Source organism: Schistocerca serialis, chromosome 6 (assembly GCF_023864345.2).
Source record: "Schistocerca serialis cubense isolate TAMUIC-IGC-003099 chromosome 6, iqSchSeri2.2, whole genome shotgun sequence".
Lineage (NCBI taxonomy): Eukaryota > Metazoa > Arthropoda > Insecta > Orthoptera > Acrididae > Schistocerca > Schistocerca serialis.
Window position 1 is genome coordinate 117,279,176 of NC_064643.1, and position 19,002 is coordinate 117,298,177.

The following is a 19,002-nucleotide window of genomic DNA, read 5'->3' on the forward strand; positions in this document are numbered from 1 at the left end:
ATTACATTAGCATCCATTATATATAATCATTTTGATAGTACACCTGATATTATAGATGAGTAGGACACAAGACTGGACGTAGATAATGTCTGTCCGACGTCAACAGTGTGTAACATTTTACTTTTTTTGAATAGGACAATGTTGCTCTCCAATCAGTTTTAGAATAGTTACAATACGCTTACGCTGCAAGAGAATTTGCTTGTATTTTTCAATATGTGGTCTGTTGTCGGTTTGAAGGCCTTCCATTACAGCGGCAACTTAGTGCAACTCCACCGAGAGCGGTCTGGAGTAGGGTGGAGATCGCAATGTGAAAGCTGCGAACTGTTGAAGACGATCTTCATATTGTTAGTGTGATTGGGACTTCGTATATTCTTGACGACGTTTAGCACCTATCCTTGGAACTAACCTGCAATACGTTTTGTATTTCATAATCGAAAATATCTGCATTAACCGTCATCAGAGCAATGTCAGGGTACAGAATGCAGCAGTGTCTTGGCAGCTACTTGAGGACCTGCTTGAGTGTACTAAGGAAAGGGTAGTTGCTGGTTCACATTATATTACACTAGCGAGGAGAACCGACTTTTCCTTTTTCTCTGCAAACATCCAGAACTAAATTAAGTAACAAGATGCTAAGAAGATATTTGCATTGTGCCAACTCAACGATCAACATATTTTTAAAGATTTTTATTTTCACAGCCATTCTCATCCTGCATTGCAATAAACTTCATTCATTATTTGCTTGTTCTTGTGATTGTCATTCTCTCATTCGCAAGAGTTTTCACATCCCTATTTGGTATCGATGCACATAAAGAGTGGCTATGAAAGAAGGGAATACTGAATGTTACGTCATGCAGAATTCACTCATTTACTAAGGCTCCTCGTGATCAACGCTACAGGAGAAGTGAGATGCATAAAGTTGACAATGGGAGGACAGGTATGCTGGCACAACTCTGCAACAATAATAACAAGCACTTTATAATCGAAGTGTTGCAGTTACATTCCACCCGACAATAATACCAAGTAGGTTCCTTCCGATCCTTACCTTAGGCCGGTATTACACTATCAAATTTCTTTGTCCAATATCTTTGTCCAATATCTTTGTCAAAGATATTTGATAGTGTAATAGGGATTGTCGTCCAATATTTGATCAAATCTAGGCCGAGGCCGTATATTTGATCAAAGAAATCGCTTGTCTTCTGTTCACTGCAATGCGATATGTTACCACGCGGAGCGCGAGCATCGCTGGAGCGTTCTGTCATCTTTTGTGTTTGTAAACATGGCTGCTAAATACAATTGGTGTGTGGCGTTACCACAAAATTAATTGAAATGTACGAAGCGGATGAGGCGCTTTACAATGTGAGGCACCCTGAATATAAAAATAGGTTAAGAATATTGGAGAGTTATAAAAATATAGCAGAGATAATCAGCCGAGACATACGGCCAGGATGTACGGCCGAGGACATAAAGACGAAGATAAATGGCCTCCGTACTAGCTACTCGTACGAGAAAGCAAAAGTACGTATTGACATATTCATTTATATTTATTTATGCAAGTAAAGTTTACATGTCATACAAATGATTAGCATTAATTTGTTCACTGCAGCGACTTGAAGCACACAATAATGTTTACGTAACCTACAAGTAGTTAAATTATTTTCATTATTGATATTGCAGATGAATAAAAGCAAAAGTGGAGCCAGTGCGCAGGCGGCGTATACACCACAAGTGTACTGGTTTCAAATGCTGAAATTTCTAGACCAGTCAACAGAGGCCGACGAGAGTATGTGCAATTTGGAGAGCACGGAAAGTGAAACTGGAAGTGAACGTGCCACACCGACGTTTGAGGAAATGTTAGCGGTATGTACATTTGTTTACATTTTACGTTACTAAATGTGATTATCTTGCCAGGGCACCTTCCCAGCGCCATTGTAAAATGTCTTAAAGTATTTCCTAACTGCTCTCCCGTGTACTGTACGTCCAGAAGCAGCTTGGCAAGCTATTGGTTCCATTTGCTGTAGGTCCTCAGTGGTTTGTGTCTCAAGATAAGTGCAGTCTCCTACTACGGCAGACACAGTTTCCTGCCGTGTGTACAAGTGTTTTCTTCTCTCAGTTAACAAGTTGTGCAATGTGCAGGCAGCCAGTGTTATTGTGGTAACTTTTTCAGGAGGCAGATTAATGGTAGTAAGAAAAATCCTGAAACGACTTGCAAGAATGCCAAAGCTGCTCTCCACTAATCTTCTCCCTCGTGACAGTCGGTAATTGAAAACCTTTTCTTCTTTTGTGATTCCTTTTAAGGGGTATGGCTTCATAATGTTATAACTCAGAGGAAAAGCGTCATCTGCCAGTACTACCATTGGAGTTGTAATGTTTGTGTTCCCAAGCTTCCTGCCTTCAGGAATGTTGAGCATAGATTGGTCAATGAGACACTCACGTAGTTTGCTTTTTGAAAACACTCCAGCATCACCAACACGCCCATTAGTTCCTACATCTACATACAAAAATTTGTAGGAAGCATCTACCATGGCAAATAAAATGATACTGTTGAAGGATTTATAATTGAAAAAGTGCGATCCACTAGCTTGTGGACATTTATTACGAATGTGCTTTCCGTCCATTGCTCCTATAGTGTTATAACAGTTCCACTTCTTCTCGAAATCCTCTGCAATTTGCTCCCACTCTCCTCTGCTTGTGGGTACCTGTAAATAAATAAGATTTATGTATGTGCAAGGAAGTACGTAACTAATGGCTTTTATCTTTTATTTTATAGCATGAGATGCAAGAGCCTGTCGCATGTAGCGAGGCACAGCCACAGCCCCTGCGTCAAGAGCGGCCTCCCACTAAAAGGAGGAAAGTCACGCCAGACGTGGCAACTAACGTCATGGAGGAGGCCAGCAGGACACTTCAGGCTATGGCTGATGCTGCCAGAACCATGTCTGTCCATGATGACCGCTATAGTACCCTTGGCGCCCACATCGCAGCAGAACTGCGTGAAATGGAAATGGTGGGCGGCAGGGAATACACCACTGCCACTATGCACAGTCTGCAGCGGACATTAATAGACAGGTGGGATTTGCTGCATGCGACAGCCCGTGCACAACCGTCCACCTCTGGATATATCCAGGCTGCCTTGCAGCAGGCTGGAATAGAGGATGAAGATTCCATTCCATAAATATATATGTGTCTATAAATTTTGTATCTCTCCAATCTTCTTAATCTATTTTTATAATCAGGGTGCCTCACATTGTAAAGTGTCTCATCCGCTTCATACATCTCAATTAATTTTGTGGTATCACACATCTCATTTGCCATGTAAATAAAATTAAATAAATAAAATAATAATAATTTATCTTCATGAACATAAAGTGTATCGAACAGTTATTTACCTTCAGACAATGGTCCTTTAGTGCTTTATAAATTGCTTCACACATTTCAGGTATTATTTTACTTAATGTGCATTGTGGAATTCGAGTGCTGTACTGTAAGCTAGAGTAACTTTCTCCTGTAGCAAGGAATCGTAGTGTTACAGTGAGCCTGTCTTCTGCAGATATAGCAGTTCTTACGCGAGTATTGTGTTTTGAGATATGAGGAATCACTTCACTGAGAACATACTGAAAAGTATGCTCATCCATTCGAAAGAAATTGATGTATGACTTGACGTCTTCCACTATTAGCTCACGTAACAAGTTTTGCTGAATGCTTTTTTCGTCTAGTCGTGAAACCCACGACTTCACCCAGGTACGTTTCCTTTTTTTCCCCCGCTTCTGTATCTCATGTGCACACACAGCAATTGTGGCACAAGAAGCAGCTGCTGCGGTTAATAACAATTTGTTTTTGTCAGCCATCTTGAACTTTGACGAAAACTTTGATGACAGCGTAATACCCCTACTAGCGCTACGTCAAAGATCTTTGTCAAATATATTGGACGGAATATTGGATCACATCTTTGATCAAATCTTTGACAAACAAATTTGATAGTGTAATACCGGCCTTACTGAACCGAGTGTGTCACGCCATTATCAAGAGAAAACATCAAATTATTTGCATAGACGGTGAAGCGTAAATTTCAGACTGTTTTGAACGATTGGTTATCGTAGTTAATTGTTGCACTTAATAAGCTTACGCCAACCGTAGTAACTTAATGATAGACTGAAGTAATAAATTTGATTATTAAGATTTATTTCAATGCATATTCAGCTGAAGTTAGTTCAAGGATATTTCATGAAACTATAAAGCTTATTCCACCTGACAATCGCCCAATAAATGAATTATTACCATTCAAAACATGGTTAATCAATCATTGGCAATATATTTCATTATCAGTAAATTAAACTGTGCGAAGTACGTAATTTTAAGACAGAATGACAGTCCATTATTCAAAATCTCGATAGATAATTATCTGTGTTGTCAGCATTGCACTTAGCTGACAAATTATGAACAAAATAACTATCAAAATAATTATTGAAAGTTAACCATTAATGTTTAAGTGTAGTTAGATTGTTATGACATTATTTTATATGACTACAGCACTTTCGTAAAAGTTTCCGTTCCACCTGCTGCGCTACAAACAGGTAAAATTTATTTTTGACACAATTATTCACTTACTTAACAGTACCGTCGCTCATCAGTTGAGCTGGCGACCGATTTTTTAATTGCTTTTACAACTTAATCATTTCTTTCGGCAAAATTTCCACTGGCAAAATTAATTTCCAAATTATTTCCATTATTTCATTTACCGATAGTTATTGAATAAAATTACTCATTCAATAACGATCAAGTTATGTCTGTTTCCCGCGGAATAATCATTATTTACTTCGGATTCGGATGCCTTATCCCGACACGGGTCAAAATTCATAATTTACGGTCATTGTTAACTTGTAATTTCGCAAATCCTGGGAAGCTGGGGGGAGTTATAAACTGTAATACACTTTGCACCACAGACGCTCACTCTGGCTTGACGAAAACATCCGAATATTGGCCAAAAGTTGCACAAATAATTGACTTTTAAAGGAAAATAAATGAGGTATGAAGCATTTATGAATTCATCGAATGTAGTGAGGTGGTTTAATTTCGCCCCAGTCTATAAAATTAATTTCAGGCCATACTCAGCTCTTGCCGATTAACGTAATATAGTACCCACCTACTCATCAGGGCGTCTGTCTCCTTTGCTTTCGAGCGTGAATGAAAATCGTGGAAATTTTCTGCGGAGCAAAATTTAATAATAAAGCGTTTTAAACTATCAAAAGTGATGAGCGGTAGCAGGCGCTTTCGATAAAGATTGGGGGAGTGCAGCGCCACTGCTGTCGCCACGGCCGCTGCCGGTAGCCAGCAAATTGATCCCGGAGCTTTGCCACATACGGCGTCCAGAGGAGGACAGTCTGCAGGAAACCTGCCGTAAAATGGTTACTGGATAAAATTTTGATATCGGTGTGTCAGAAAGCGAAATAGATTGAATCTTCGCTACAATTACATGTCTTTAGCATTCAGACAGAGGAGGCTATAAAAATATGTTGCGTCAGCTGCTATCGATCCACAGACATTGTGAACAAACAACGCACGCTGCCGCTAGACCATAGGCCTACGGTTTCTCTATCATGGTACAAGGCTTCCTCCAGAAGTGCCGCGGTCTACAGTGTTGCCAGATTGTCCAGATAACCGGACTTAGAGAATTTGCGAGTTGGTCAGTTTATTTGCCCCATGTCGCGATCGGCGCGGACTTAGCCTCTGCAGCGGCCGGCCGCCGGTCGAGTTTCACGTCAAAGAGAGTACATATCTGGAGTGGGATATCAAAAACAGTAAGAGCCAAAGCAGGAGTCTCCACTATGATAAAGAAATCATGGAAAAAAAGAATCACAAATTGGACATTCAGCAATCAACGTATTATAACTGTTGAAATGATATTATTTGCTAGGGAAGTTGTGATCATTGGCGTATATGCACCACGAACGACACAAAAGATAAGGAGAAAGATACACTCTGGGCCACATTCAGGGAGACTATTGACAAAATCCCAAGAAGAATGCAACTGATTATCATGGGAGACATATGTGGAAGAGTAGGAATTAGAGAATCCTGTAGAATAGTAGGAAAACATGGAGAGGAAGAATGGGGAACGATTGATTGCAATTTGTGAACAATTTGATCTAAAAATTACCAACACATTTTTCCAACACAAGGACATTCATAAATATACTTGGCAACAGAACGCTAAAGAACTTCGTTCTATAATAGATTATATTATCATTAGGCAAACAAGTAGTTTCAAGACAGTAGATGTCAGATCTTATAGAGGAGCCCAGTGTGGATCAGACCACTATCTAGTAAAAATGAAATCTTTTTCGCCATGGAAGAAGGCAAGGAATGATACAACTAACAAATACAACGAACCAGACTAAGAAAGATGAAAATTTAGCATTTAATATTGACAGCCTACAAGACAAAAGTATCAGAACACTCTTTGAGGCCAGAGGGGAAAGGAAGAACAGAGGAAATACACGACTATATAAAAACTAATGTTAAAATCATAGCAACAGAGGTGTTGGGTAAAAAAGATAGCAACCACAACCGTGCCGGAGAGTGGTGGTAAGAGGAAATAGAGGTCCTTGTTAGAGAAAAATGAAGTGCGTTCCTTCAGTGGTTGAAAGATTAATCAGAAGAAACAAGATCGATATACAAGGAAAAGGAGAATAAAGTGACGAAAAACATAAAGATGGCAAAAAAATGAAGCATGGGAAAGAACATGTGCCAAGGTTAATAGCAAATTAGGATTTGGGACAGCAAAAGAAGCATGGTCAGTATTAAAATGGCTTCGACAGGATACAAAAAGCAAAACCAATCTCCAACTGATAACACAAAAGGAATGGGAAGAGTATTTCCAAAAAATATTAAATGAGGGCAGAGAAGAATATCTAGAAGAGAGAACAGTGAAAGAAAATCGATATGAAGATGATGAGATCCAGATTTTAGAAAGTGAAGTACTTCAGGCGTTGAGAACAGGAAAGAATGGTAAATCACCTGGACCAGGCAATATCAATCTGGAGTGTCTGATATATGGTGGTGACAAAATTGTGAAACTGATAACACAACTCTTCAACAGAGTGATACATGGAGATTCCATACCCAACAAGATGAAGCTAGGTTACACTAATACCGTATTTAAGAAAGGAGATCGCAAAATTTGTTCAAACTATTGAGGAATTTGTGTTACAAACACATCAATGAGAATTTTTGCGATAGTAATTAAATACAAACTGAAAAAATATTTAGAACCCAAGAAGAACATAGACCATATTTTCACATTATGACAGATTTGGGAGAAACATACGAAAACTCAAAAAAATATAGAATTAATTTTAACAGATCTAGAAAAACCGTATGATACTGCTCCAAGATAATTAATTTGAAGAGCACTACATATGGCAAACATAAACTCTTCCTTGATTAAAATAATACAACAGATATATAAAGTAAACATTTGCCAAGTGAAAGTTGGTAATAAACTTTCGCACACATTTAGAACAAGCAAAGGCCTTTTACAGGGCTGTCCCATGTCACCATCATTATTTAAAACCTATATAGATATTAGCCTTACTACATGGTCTCTTAAATGTAGTAGTATGGGATTAGAAATAAGAGATGGAGTTTACCTACATCATTTATTGTTTTCTGATGATCAAGTAGTTGTAGCAGAAGATGTGGAGGATGCTAACTATATGTGCAATCAACTAGCAGTAGCATACAAAACTTGGGGTTTGAAGATTAATTCCCAAAAAACAGAATATTTGACTAACAATTCAGATGAGCTATACATTGAAGGAAAGAAAATCAAAAAGATAAAACACTTTCTGTTATTTGGGATCCATTTTAGAAATTGAGGGAAAATCAGAGTCAGAAATCAATAATTGAATTAGTAACGGATGGAGATCATTGGGATGCTGCCCCTTATGGAGCACGAATGTAATGAGCAGAACTAAAAAATTAATATACAAATCTATATTAGCGAGTGTGGTTCTGTGCTGAACGGAGACCTGGACAATTAACCTGTACCACATTAAAAAATTACAAGCTCTAGAGATAGACTTCTGGAGAAGATCGGCAAGACTCTCCAGGAAAGAGAAGATAAGGAACATCGAAATAATAAGTGTTGCGGGTATGTACGGTGAATGGGGGAAGCCAGAATACCAAAATTGATACTGGAGTGGGAACTGGAGGGCGGAAGAAGAGGACGACCTATGACCACCTGTAAATCACACCATGAGAAGAATGGGCGCAGAGGAAGAGGACACAAGATCGAAACACCTGGAGGAATATTTTGAAAGAACGTTTATTCTTTGTATAGTAATTTCCGAGTAAATTATTATGTTGGAGATAAGCCTTTGTAATGAGGAAAAGCTCTCTCATATGAAGACAGCAAGAGTGGGAGAGGTGTTAGACAGGACCGTTGTCTCTCGCCGATACTATTTAACATCTATCTGGAGGAAGTACTGGAAAGCTGTTTGGATGGGACAAGAGGCGTCAGGATAGGTGGGCGGAAAATTGAATGTATAAGATTTGCAGATGACATGGCAATCCTCGCAGAAAATCAGGAGACGCTGACTCAAATGCTGAATTATCTGAATGAAGCCTGTGCAGCATATGGTATGAAAATTAATAAAAAGAAAACCAAAAGCATGGTCATAGGCCTAATGAAAAGATAAGGGAAAATTAAGTTGGGGTCAGAAATCATGGAACAGGTAAGAGCATTCAAGTAATTGGGAAGTTGGATTAAAGAAGACACAGATTGCAACAAGATATCAAACTGAGAAATGGCTCTGGCGAAAGAGGCATTTCAAAAGCAGAGAAGACTCCTTACTAGTTGTTTAAACAAGGAATTAAGGAAGCAACTGGTTAAGTGCTTAATATGGAGCATGGCCTTGTATGGAACAGAAACTTGGACTTCGAGAAAGCAGGATGAGAAGAGCATTGAAGTTTGTGAAATGTTGATATGACATAGAATGGAGATCAGCTAGACTCAAAGTCAGGAATAAGGAAGTACTTAGGAGAGTTGGAGAAAAACAGATGATGCTACTGATGGTGGTGAAGAACAGGAAACTAAACTGGATAGGCCTCAATCTAAGAAGAGATTGCCTTCTAGTAGAGGGAACTGAAGGTTTCGTTCCAGGAAAGAATAAGGTTCCAGATTCTGGATGATGTCAGCATGCCACAAGGAGGGTACCAAAGAATGAAGACAAACGCAGAAGACAGAAGCACGGAGGGCTATGCATTCAAAACCTACCATAAGGCAGACATCCCAATGATGATGATTGTTTCTGTTTACCAGATTCACATCATTCCAGACCAGTATGAAACTAACACAACTGATGGAGTGGTAAAACTTAAACGAAATGCTGTGCCAACCTTTTTTGTCATCGCAAGCTGCCAGTGGTACATAAAGTTACTACTGAGAGAAACCTGTCGGCCTACCATAGGAACGTACTGAGGATACTGGCAACTGGAAAATAATGTTCACTACTTCAATAGATTTTTACAAATGTCATGCTGTCATTTGCTGCTGAATTATGACACTCTGAAAATCTTGTATGACTGCGAACAGTTCATGTTTGTTGTTTTGATCAGTAGGACAATCAAAATTTCCCTTCACAACATTATGCTTGCAGACTTGTATCGTAGAAGTTGTCATAGGAAATACTTTGTCAATTGAGTACGATAAGCATATACTTTTTAAAAGTTGTAATAAGTATGTAGCTTAGAGTTTCTTCTTTAGAAATTATATTTCATACTCTCATTTTAACTTTCAGTTGTGTACACAAGCAGACTCAAACATTTCATTTACAAAAGCTATATATTTTTCAAACTGACATGTCCAGGGTCTGTGGATTGTGTGAACAAAATACTTTGTCACAAGGTAATTTAATGAACAGGACCACGTCTCCTACATACACAGTCCACTTGTATTGGTATCTGATGAAATAAACGGTAATGTCTTTTCTCATACCCTTCTGCTATATCATCTCTACTGCTTGCCATTGGATACTGTATATACTGTATTTCTAATTTACAGTTTAACATTATATCTAAATGAGACAATCGAAGCTTTGTTTTGTTACCACAGTAGGTTAAGGTTTACTTAAAAGCCTGTGGCTTTTCCTGTACCATATTCATGTTTTTAAAACTCTGTATACAGAGCTTTGCATTTATTGGCGATATGTGGCAAACAGGTGTTAAGACGTCTAATGCTGTGGTTAGGTTTGGTCCTGATTATTTAATCTTTTTTTGGAGGAAAATATTTACTTGCACTTAAACGTAATCCCCACTACAACCCCCCATCAGGAACTATCACAGGTCTCACAGCTCTTAAAATTTAAGTATTGAAGCTTCACATGCTCTATTATGATTGAAGTGTTGTAGAGTGAAGGTCTGTTAAATTCCATTGCTGTCAGATTTCTGTGGTGCCTAGCAAAGAGCTTACACATTTTTGAAACGCTACCATAGTGTTTGTTGGAAATTAAATATAATTGGTCACTTACAATTTCACTTAAGTATACAGCATTACTTTTCCATTTCATAGTAGTAACAGCATACCTGGAATATAACCCCTCCGATTGTTACAGATCTGCTTCTGTACTTTGAAACTAAGAATTTGGCATCTTATAAATCTTTAAGTCATACACCTCAATCTACTGAGAAACAGTTATTGGCTACTTAAAAACATATTATAGCATTAAATGCTTTTTATTTTGGAAGATTGTAATATTGCAAATTTGTGTTCCAGAGGTTGAAAGACCTTCAAATGGGACCAAGGACATCAGTCCTGTAAAGAACTTTGAAACAACAGAATATCAAGTCACTACCCTGAAGAACCTAGTACGCCATCTTCAGGCTGAAATTAAAGCTTTAAAGAGAAAACTCATCCTCTCTCAGAAAAACGAGAGAAGAGTGTCTTTAGAAAAAGACAACCTCCTTGCCAGTCTGCATGGTTTATTTAGTGCAGATCAGTTTGCAGTATTAACAAAGGGGATACGTGAAGGTAGCAAATGGTCAGTGGAAATACTGCATAAAGTGCTAATAATTAGACTAGCTTGTGGCAGTACGGGGTACAAAGTCCTGCTGGAAAATAAATTTCCATCTCCTTCAGACAGAACCCTGAGTCATTCGCTACAGAATGTAAAATTTAAACCTGGTGTGCCGAGGGAGCTCATCAGTTCCCTGAAAGTCAAGCTTAATAGAGGAATAAACATACTGTTCTCATGATGGATGAGGTTGGTATCACTCCATCATTGGAATATGATTCAAGCATTGGTTGCATCACTGGTAATGCTACCAAATCTTGCCCTTGCAACAACTATAGCTTCTCATGCATTAGTTTTTATGCTGGGTGGTATTACCTCAAGATGGAAACAAACAATAGGTTACCACTACACAGGGCCATCTTTTTCCAGTTCTCATGTCAAAGACATCATTATAAGTGTTATCAAGAAATCTGAGGCACTCAGTATCAATGTTCACTGCGATGTGACAGATACAGGTGGGCAAAATCAAGCTGTATGGTGAGAATTTGGAATTGTGTTCAGAGGTTTTCAAAATTAGTCAATTTTTGCCAGCATTCTTGTGATAAGAGGGAGTTAATTTTCCTTTCTGATACGTCACACATTTTGAAAGATATGAGGAACTAGTTACTCAGTGCGCAATTAGTCTCCCTTTCACAATACGTTGTCAAGGAACATGATCTAGTTTGTAATGAGGTACACATAAATCATGTAAAACTGTTGCTAGAGATAGACAGTGGTTTAAATCCAACTGGCACCACAACTGTGTGAGAGGTGTTTGATGCCAAACCATTATGATGAAATGAAAGTTGACTTGGCTACTGCCCCAATTAACAACCAGACTGCAGCAGCCATTGAGTACGCTGTCAAGACAGAGAAACTGCAGAAAAATACTTTAACCACAGCATGGTTTCTATAGCACATTCGTAAGTGGTTTTGCCTCATGACATCTAGAGCTGCAGTTATGGCTCTGAGTCATTCTTACGAACAAACATGCAGTGATTCTCTGTCATCTTAAGCACACACTGTTTATTTGAAAACTTGACAATTGGCATGAAGGGTGCCAGGAAACCAGTTCAGTCTGATGTAATTTTGACAACTTGAGGTATTTTGGAACTGCAGGACACATTCCTCAATGAGAAGAAACTTAAATTTTTGCTAACGAGTAGATTTACACAAGATGCCTTAGAAAATCTTGTTTTCAATGGTCCGATTCAAAAATCCAGTATTGACACCACGAAAATTGAAACCAGCACTGAGGGTTATTACTCTTTCTCAGTTCTTTACCACTGCCACTGATAATGATCAAAATGAAGGCAGTAGTTTCTTGGCAAAATTAGTGGGGGAATCTCTAAGTGAAGACGAGGATTAGTGTGCTGAGGAAGTTGACGAGTCACTTCGCAACAAGTGGGTTATGGTAGGCAGCAGTTTATGTGGTCACACTGTTAGGCAAATTATGAAGCGTCATGCACTTTGCGAATTTTGCGAGGAGAGCCTAAAGCATCTAAAGAAAATCCTGTACATCTGTGAACATGGTTTTTTGTCTGAAGTCCATTACAGAAACATCACTTATTCAGCCATCAAGTGACGTTTTCGGTGTATTGAAAATGGTAGAGATGTCTCTGAGAAGCAACAAGAAGATATTACTCACAGTTGAATTATTGTTCTCCGATATAGCCACTTGTGTGGTTGCATCAGTGAAGGAGAAAGTAGTTTTCCCATCCCACCAGTGCACAGGAGAAAATAATTCACAGTTTTTTGGCAACAAGAGTTCATCTGCTTCTAAGGGAGAAAAATAAAAGACATCAGGGTGTAGTGACACAAGGCAGTAGAAGCACAGCCATGAAAAAATTAATGCAGAAACTGAGACTTCCAAAATCACTTTTTAGTAAATGGTTTGAAAAACTGACCTTCAAACTTCTTTTGGTTATCATTAACGTCTTGAGACACAAAATCTGTGTTACAATTCTCTCTTCAAACTGTCTCATATTTGTTTTACTTACAGTGCATTTTATAATATTTTTGTTCTATGTTCCTTTCTCCGAACATGGAGCGTTTTTATTATCTCGTGTATTATTTGTTGCATTTTGCAAGTAGACTATGTCCCTGTCAAGGGTTGAGAATTATACATATATAAATAAAAAACTTCACCCTACAACCTGTGTACATATCTGACTTTTGTGCTTTGCCACCACATTTGTTTCTTCCTTGTGCTTCATTTGCTTTCTTTAGCCTTTTATACGAAACATGTATCTACATTTTATGTAATATTGTAGAGAGGGAAAAGATATACATTTGTCCAGGAAGGACATTAGCTTGTACTCTAACGCTTTCCTAGCTCAGAACAAAATAGCGCATATGCAAAATCTGCTGATGGTTGACAGGCCAACCCCTTTTGAAAAACATTTTTTTCTAAACATGGTGAAATGTTAAGGTCATTTCTTCTAAATGTCATGCACATTATGTATTGTAACTGCTATTTTTATTTCTTTTCATAATATAACAATTTATGTTGAAAACCATGAATATATGAATGGAAATGCATGAACTGTAGACCATTTTTTCAAAATACTGTCCACAGAATATATTACTGTTGCAACACATATTGTTGTTATAAGGTTACTCAGTACTTTTATATCAAAAGACAAATTGACCTATTGCTGTAATATTTTAGTATTTATACTGATAAAGTTACACTGCCATTCTGGCTAATTTCAGGCCAGTCTGAGACAACACGTTATTTTACCTAGAACAACACTCTGGGTAACTTTAAGCCACAAAAGTATATCGGTCGTTAATAAGAAGCGTAAACAAATTGTCCTAGCTAAGTAACACAGGTTTACTTTGAAATTTACTTTGATATTTATATGGAACTGTTATTAAAAGTTTTTAAGTTAGGGAGATATAAATGTAAAAATAACACATTTCTTCAGGATATTTTTAATGACACATATTACAAATAATAGTGCACACATTCTCTTCAAAGTAGAACAACACTTTCAGTAATACCATATAGTAAAAACATTACCTCAAACATTTTCAGACATTGAGCGCATTGGTTCATGGTGTGGGTTCCTGTAGTCATGTCCTAGTTCATGGACCACGGGCAACGTATGAGTGGCCAAGTAAGTGGTCCCGACAGTCGGGATACCAGTTACTTTGGAATAAGGCTGGGCATCTCGGACATATTCTGAGTCGTGGTCACCTTTGTGCTCATATGGCAAAGACTACCAAACCCACCGGTTAGTCCCTCAGCCGTTAGGGGTAAGACCCAATGGGACTCAGGGCAAGTAAGGCTAGCAACCTGCTTCCCTGGTACTTTAAATATGATGCTGGCAACAATCAGAGCAAAATGCCTTGGACCTTTGGAGGTGACGGAGTCCCACCTCTAACTGACAAACCAGGGACTCCTAAGATACGACTTGGCAAACAAATGGTAATGAGATGGGGAGCTATTAATATCAATGGGGGCTACTCTTGGAAGAAGGTAGAGCTGGCAGAGGCTGCAAGTAAGATGGGGCTGGACGTTTTAGCTGTTAGTGACATTCGGGTAACGAGTGAGAAAGAAGAAGAAGTGGGAGAATACAAGGTCTACTTGTCAGGAGTCAAAGCAGGAATAGCATAATGGGGTGTAGGGCTTTACATCAGGAAAGAAATGGAACCCAGCGTAGTTGCATAAGGTATGTAAACAAACGACTGATGTGGATAGAATTGACAGTGTCTAGCAAGAAAATTAGGATTTTGTCAGTATATTCGCATTGTGAAGGGACAGATCAAGATAAGATGGATAGTTTTTATGAGGCACTCAGTGATGTAGTTGTTAGAGTAAAGGACAAGGACAGTGTTCTGCTCATGGGTGATTTTACACCAGGATTGGAAATCGAACAGAAGGGTATGAAAATGTTATGGGTAAATTTGGAGAGGATATGGAGGCCAACAGGAACGAGCAGCAACTCTTGGATTTCTGTGCCAGTGTGGGCTTAGTAATCACAAACTCCTTTTTTAAACATAAGAACATTCACCGGTATACTTGGGAAAGCAGGGGAACCAGATCTGTCATTGACTATATAGTAACAGATCAGGAATTCAGGAAGGCTGTGAGGGACACACGTGTATTCAGGGGATTCTTTGATGACACTGATCACTATTTAATCTGCAGTGAAATTGGGATTGCGAGGCTGAAAGTGCAGGAGGTCAGGTCCATATGTAGGAGGATAAGAGTGGAGAAACTTCAGGATAAGGAAATCAGGCACAAGTACATAACAGCGATCTCAGAAAGGTACCAGTTAGTTGAATGTAGTCAATTACAGTCATTGGAAAAGGAATGGACAAGGTACAGGGACACAGTACTAGAAGTGGCTAAAGAATGTCTTGGAACAGTAGTGTGTAAAAGTAGGAGGAAGCAAACAGCTTGGTGGAATGACACAGTCAAGGCAGCCTGTAAAAGGAAAAAGAAGGCATATAAAAAATGGCTACATACTAGAACTCAGGTAGACAGAGAAAGTTATGTTGAAGAAAGAAACAAAGCCAAACAGATAATTGCAGCATCCAAGAAGAAATCTTGGGAAGACTTTGGAAACAGGTTGGAGACATTGGGTCAAGCTGCTGGAAAACCATTCTGGAGTGTAATTAGCTGTCTTCGAAAGGCAGGTAAGAAGGAAATGACAAGTATTTTGGACAGGTCAAGAAAACTGCTGGTGAATCCTGTGGATGCCTTGGGCAGATGGAGGGAATATTTTGAAGAGTTGCTCAATGTAGGTGAAAATACGATCAGTAATGTTTCAGATTTCAAGGTAGAATGGGATAGGAATGATGATGGAATTAGGATCACGTTTGAGGAAGTGGAGAAAATGGTCAATAGATTGCAGTGCAATAAAGCAGCTGGGGTGGATGAAATTAAGTCAGAACTCATCAAGTACAGTGGAATGTCAGGTCTTAAATGGCTACACAGGATAATTGAAATGGCCTGGGAGTCGGGACAGGTTCCATCAGACTGGACAAAAGCAGTAATCACACCAATCTTTAAACATGGAAACAGAAAAGATTGTAACAACTACAGAGGTATCTCTTTAATCAGCGTTGTGGGTAAAATCTTCTCAGGTATTGTTGAAAGGAAAGTGCGAGTATTAGTTGAGGACCAATTGGATGAAAATCAGTGTGGGTTTAGGCCTCTTAGAGGTTGTCAGGACCAGATCTTTAGCTTACGACAAATAATGGAGAAGTGTTATGAGTGGAACAGGCAATTGTATCTATGCTTTATAGATCTAGAAAAGGCATATGACTGGGTCCCTAAGAGGAAGTTATTGTCTGTTCTACGAGATTATGGAATAGGAGGCAAACTTTTGAAAGCAATTAAAGGTCTTTACATGGATAGCCAGGCAGCAGTTAGAGTTGACGGTAAACTGAGTTCATGGTTCAGAGTAGTTTCAGGGGTAAGACAAGGCTGCAACCTGTCTCCACTGTTGTTCATATTATTTATGGATCATATGTTGAAAACAATAGACTGGCTGGGTGAGATTAAGATATGTGAACACAAAATAAGCAGTCTTGCATATGCGGATGACTTAGTTGTGATGGCAGATTCGATTGAAAGTTTGCAGAGTAATATTTCAGAGCTAGATCAGAAATGTAAGGACTATGGTATGAAGATTAGCATCTCCAAAACGAAAGTAATGTCAGTGGGAAAGAAATATAAACGGATTGAGTGCCAAATAGGAGGAACAAAGTTAGAACAGGTGGACGGTTTCAAGTACTTAGGATGCATATTCTCACAGGATGGCAACATAGTGAAAGAACTGGAAGCGAGGTGTAGCAAGGCTAATGCAGTGAGCGCTCAGCTACGATCTACTCTCTTCTGCAAGAAGGAAGTCAGTACCAAGACTAAGTTATCTGTGCACCGTTCAATCTTTCGACCAACTTTGTTGTATGGGAGCGAAAGCTGGGTGGATTCAGGTTACCTTATCAATAAGGTTGAGGTTACGGATATGAAAGTAGCTAGGATGATTGCAGGTACTAGTAGATGGGAACAATGGCAGGAGGGTGTCCACAATGAGGAAATCAAAGAAAAACTGGGAATGAACTCTATAGATGTAGCAGTCAGGGCGAACAGGCTTAGATGGTGGGGTCATGTTACACGCATGGGAGAAGCAAGGTTACCCAAGAGACTCATGGGTTCAGCAGTAGAGGGTAGGAGGAGTCGGGGCAGACCAAGGAGAAGGTACCTGGATTCGGTTAAGAATGATTTTGAAGTAATAGGTTTAACATCAGAAGAGGCACCAATGTTAGCACTGAATAGGGGATCATGGAGGAATTTTATAAGGGGGGCTATGCTCCAGACTGAACGCTGAAAGGCATAATCAGTCTTAAATGACGATGATGATGATGATGATGCCCTGCAGCCAAGCGACTAGCGCGAGGTTTGGTGTTCTCGTAAAGATAAGTTATTTTAGATTATAAAACACATAGATTAGTACTGATTACGTGGTAAATAAGTGTATTAGTGTGCCGTTTAAGTGTACCATTAAAGGTTTCATTTCTCATTACGTAATATAGCAGAAAACGCGAAAAGAACGTACAGTCGTATTTTCTGTTTACGTTCTGCTGCAGCAAATCTATAGAATTTCGTTTAGTTGTTCCTTGCTCTCTCCAGCAATTTAACTTAGCGTACCTCTTCATTATTTAACTAGCATTTCCGGAAAGTAGCGTAAAGTTTAACTTGTTGTTTCAGAAACTTTGCACTTTTGTTTTTGTTTACACACAGTTGCGTATAGGCCAAATTTGTGTAACCATATTTTCGTGTTTATCTGTAATTTAACTGACTTATTCTTAATAAATTATTACGTTTATCATGAGTGAAAAGTGCTTGACTTGCCGTAGAATTGTTAGGTCGGGGCTTTGGTGTGATGGGTGCTGTAGTTTTTTCCATGTGGGTGACTGTAGTGGCGTGGGAATAGGGGAAGTAAATGAGACTCATCAGTGGTTTTGTAGGATTTGTAGTAGAGATAGGAAGATACTGGAACAGGAGGGGAAAATTGCTGCCCTTCAGGCTGAGTTAGACAAGGCCAGGGGAGATCTTGACAGGTTAAGGAGGGAGAAGGGTAAAGAGAGGTGGGAAGTGGCAACAGGCAACAGGAGGAACAGGCCTAGAACTTTGTCTGACAGCTTTATGGTGAATGTGGAAAATAGATTTGACCTGTTGCTTCAGTTAGAAGCTGGTGAGCCTCAAGCAGTTACAGGAGTAGACAGGGCACAACAAACTTTCAGCAGCAAATTGAAAAGTAAGAATGTAGGGAAATCAGTAAAGAGAAAGAAAGTGTTGTTGTTAGGTAGTTCCCATGGAAGAGGTGTTGGCCAACTCTTGCAGGATGAACTAGGATCAGAATACCAGGTCACCAATTTTTTTAAACCTAGTGCTGGTCTGGAGCAGGTGACAGAGGATTTAGGATCACTTTGCAAAGATTTCACTAAGGAAGACACCGTGGTTATAGTGGGTGGGGCAGGTAACAGTATTGACAGAGATCCTGGGTACAGCATAGAGTGTGACCTGGCGAAGATTGCATCAGCATCGAGGCATACCAGTGTTGAGTTTGTATCTGTTCTTGGGCGCCATGACCGACCTCATTTGAACTCTTCTGTCAAGAGAGTTAATTTGGAGCTGGAACGGCTGCTCATGTCGGGTGCGGGGTCACACATTGGTGTGGTTCATGTTGATTCTGTCAGTAGGTGGGATTATACTAGGCATGGCCTTCACCTCAACAGGAAGGGGAAGGGTAAATTGGCTGGGGAAATAGCAGGAAAGTTAAAGGGGGGAGGCACTGTCATGAGTGGTAAAATACCAGTGGTTATAGGATTCAGAAAAGACCCTTTTTTAGGGTAGGGAGGACAGAAAGAAAACAAATTTTAAGAGTGGTTAGAACTGAGACAAACCTTCAGTTTGAGAAAGAAATCAAAAAACATAATT

General features: G+C 39.2%; 1 protein-coding gene and 1 long non-coding RNA gene across 2 annotated transcripts in view; one reads left to right on the top strand and one right to left on the bottom strand.

The window, feature by feature from the left end:
* Positions 1-1,599: 1,599 nt before the first annotated feature.
* Positions 1,600-3,300, top strand: LOC126483989 (uncharacterized). The gene is made up of 2 exons (XM_050107294.1): positions 1,600-1,857; positions 2,768-3,300. The coding sequence occupies exons 1-2, from the start codon at positions 1,675-1,677 to the stop codon at positions 3,167-3,169; spliced, it is 585 nt and encodes a 194-aa protein (XP_049963251.1). The 5' UTR covers positions 1,600-1,674; the 3' UTR covers positions 3,170-3,300.
* Positions 1,659-19,002, bottom strand: part of LOC126483990 (uncharacterized) — a 75,702-nt gene continuing 58,358 nt past the window's right edge. The window contains exon 3 of the long non-coding RNA XR_007587797.1: positions 1,659-2,696. This is a non-coding gene — a long non-coding RNA (uncharacterized LOC126483990). The remainder of the gene's footprint in view (positions 2,697-19,002) is intronic.